Source organism: Sinocyclocheilus grahami, unplaced genomic scaffold (assembly GCF_001515645.1).
Source record: "Sinocyclocheilus grahami isolate Dianchi unplaced genomic scaffold, SAMN03320097.WGS_v1.1 scaffold1468.1, whole genome shotgun sequence".
NCBI lineage: Eukaryota > Metazoa > Chordata > Actinopteri > Cypriniformes > Cyprinidae > Sinocyclocheilus > Sinocyclocheilus grahami.
In genome coordinates this window covers 218,138-221,527 of record NW_015506647.1, presented here as the reverse complement: position 1 = coordinate 221,527, position 3,390 = coordinate 218,138, and the positions used below count along the sequence as shown (strand labels likewise).

Here is a 3,390-nt window from a genome sequence, read left to right as displayed (position 1 = left end):
GCTGAGGTGCTGTTAATGGCAACCAATTTACTTATGATAACTGAAAACCACTACATTAGGGGCAATTATGCAATTGTGAAAAAGAAACTATATATATATATATATTAAAGAAAAAATCACATACTGGGTTTATTTTAAGCAAAATTTAAATTTTTGGGTGAGATTTTGGGGTTTCAAAAATATTCTCAACATTTGCAGACGCCGACAAGAAAGTGCGATTCTATTAACACTGACTGCCATTACACTCACTCACACACATACACGCAATACAGTTGTGACTGACATCTGCTAACTGGGTAACAGGGAAACGTGGGCGCAGAAACAGCGTTGGTTCCCTTGACAGTACAATGGAAGTAAGTCTGAGTGAAGCAGAGGTCTGTATCTTTAGCTTTAGTCCCCAATCCTGAAACACATGCATGTCTGCCTGGAATTCCCACACAAAACACGGTGCCATCTTGCATGTGTCCTAACCATAGACACAGAGCCATGTGTGTGCATCTTGTGTGACCATGTGTGGCCTGTGGAATGTTAATGTACACATGACCGAGGCGATGAATCAATAATCAGTCATCGAGACTGCATGTGAAGATCTGCAGTCATTCGGGACATAAGGACTGGAAGACATCTCATTGACCCAGAATTAAAGCATGATAAAATGTCAAAAAATGGAAGGCCTTTATTATGTCTTTATCATCTTATGGTTTTGTTGTGCATTTTATTGCTTTGAATGTGGTTTGTGCATATGTTTGCAGTGCTATGCATGGACTAGTGAGTGTGTGAGACTTTAGTCTTTGCAACTTTACAGATCTTCTTAATGCACCAAGAGATTGTAACGCTTCAAAGAGAAAGGAAAAATTGAAATCGCATCATATGACCCCTTTAAGTAAGGCCCTAGTGTAAGTACTGCTTGAAGTTTTTGTTTGTGTGGATGCATAATATGATCTCAAGTGCTGTTATATATTTCTGGACTGGGCTTAATGCAGATGCTCAGTATTATTTGTCTTGATGTGATGCTCAGTTATTGTGTGCAAGATATTTATGTTCTTTTGCTACCCTTTCAAAACGCCATCTCTTTCTATGTGCTCCTGAATGTGCTAATTACATATGATCAGCATTCCACACTAAATAATAGCACAGTATAAGTGAAAATGGGGATCCAGTTACATATGGTTACATACACACAGCAAGATACCGATGAGAGAGAATATAAAGATTAGAAAATCATAACTTTGCATTTACTTTATTTAATGATTCCCATAATCTTTTTGATTAACTGTCCATCTTCCCGCTGTGAATTTTATTGCATGAGTATGTCTGTATTTACTGAGCTCTGTAACAAACTGTACATAGACTGTCGTAGTATGATTTAATATTGGCAGTGGAATGGGAAGTGTCAAAGGTGTATGTATGAGTGTGTGGGGGGGGGGCATTAAGTGTAGATGATGATGATTGCATATTTATTTTGATCCAAGAAAATTAATTTTATCTGTAAACTTGTACAAGTGTGTATGTCAAAGCAGATTGAAGTGTAATTTTGAAAAAAAGGTATATGAAGTCATCTTATTTGTGTACAGATAATATATGAAATTAAGCAAATTCAGAGAGATGTGAATATTTATTGCCTAATATGAGTAAAAATACATAATGTGTCTTGACACAACTCATTGTTCTGTTTGTCTTATTTCAGGTATTTTGATTAAGATCATATAAATATAATTTTTTTAATGTATAAATCTATCATTTTAAACTACAGTACATAATCTTTAAGGGGAATAATTAACCCCAAAATTAAAATTAATTTACTCACCCATATGTTTCTCCATATCTGTATGACTTTCTTATGTGGAACACAAAACAGATTTCGAGGAAACGACAGCCTCAATCACCATTCACTTTCATTGCATCTTTTTCCAAAATGAAAGTAAATGGTGACAACATGAGTTGAGTAAACGATGAGAGATTTTCATATCTGGGTTAACTATCCCTGTAAGAGTTGATACATATATTAATTCTGACTCACCATCAAAATCCCTGGACCAGCAAGGGAGTTTATTTAAGCTCTTGAACTGGTCAAGAAGTATTGCTCACTCAAATCATTGTGTAATGAGAAAATAGCTTTGCCGAACAAAGCAACTCAGTGTTCTATTGAACATTCAATTGTTCTGTTGTTTAATGATGTTTATGTATTTTATTTATTTATTATTATTATTTTAATTATATTTTTATATATTGTTTTAACTTGGAGATGGTTAGATGGTCTATTTCTCTACATATATATCAAAACGGTATAGTACATTTTATCTTGTTTGCAAAACCTAATTACTATTCATATTTTAAACAATTTAATGTAAAATTTTATTATATTTACATATGGATATATATTAAAACTTTATATGTTTAAAACTATGCTTAAAATTAAATAATACATTAATGACCATGAAAGTAATGATTGTTTATATAAACAGAAATAACACACTGCCTAATTGATAGAAAAAGGAGTGAAATTCCAAGCTTAATTTGATCTGATCTGATCCAACCCAATGTATTCGTTGAAATTAATCATTAAAGACTTAAAGGGTTAGTTCACCCAAAAATGAAAATTCTGTCATTAATTACTCACCCTCATGTCGTTCCAAGGCGTTCCGACAGAAGGCGTATGACGTATGCGCAGCGCGCGCGCCTCTTGAGATATGCTAGTCTCATGAGTTTGTTTATAGGAGCAAAGGAAGCAAAGTTTCCTTACTTTAGCAAAGGAAAACCAGTCTCCTCTTGGCTTATATCGAAATCCTCCGACATTTTTCTTTGCATATCTTCGGTTTGTACTTTTAATTCGTGACCGGCGTTTTGTTTTGTTGTCTCTCCGCATTCGTCACTAATCACCCAACGCCGACGTGCTACGTCATCCGCCGGCACTGCTTCAGTGTATGACAGTCAGCAGAAGTGAGAGAAAAGTGTTTATTAGGTTTGAAATATGGACATTTTTCTTTAAAAAACGCATGAATTCACTACAGAAGGCCTTTATTCACCCCCCGGAGCCGTGTGAAGAACGTTTTATTATGAATGCGTACGCTTTATTTGACGACTTGTGGACTGTTCGGCTGCAACACCCGCTGACTGCAATGATAGAGCTTGGAATAGCAAGGACAATTTTTTATATAGCTCCGACTGGATTCGTCTAAAAGAAGAAAGTCATATACACCCAGGATGCTTCGAGGGTGAGTAAAACACAAGCCAATTTTCATTTTTGGGTGAACTAACCCTTTAAGGTTTAAAAAACGCCTCTCTGAAACATGTCGATTTTTACAAAGCTCATCGATCTGCGAGGTGTGCTCTGATTGGCCAGCTATTCAGTGCGTTGTGATTGGCTGAATACTTCAAGCGTGTGACGGA

At 35.6% G+C, this 3,390-nt stretch overlaps 1 protein-coding gene across 1 annotated transcript in view; it reads left to right on the top strand.

Moving 5' to 3' along the window:
- LOC107570507 (IQ motif and SEC7 domain-containing protein 1-like) overlaps nucleotides 1-1,700 on the top strand; it is a gene marked incomplete at its 5' end in the record, with an annotated part of 26,088 nt that extends 24,388 nt beyond the window's left edge. The window contains one exon of the mRNA XM_016256736.1: nucleotides 1,688-1,700. Coding sequence (XP_016112222.1) covers nucleotides 1,688-1,700 — 13 coding nt within the window. The remainder of the gene's footprint in view (nucleotides 1-1,687) is intronic.
- Between the last annotated feature and the right edge of the window lie 1,690 nt (nucleotides 1,701-3,390).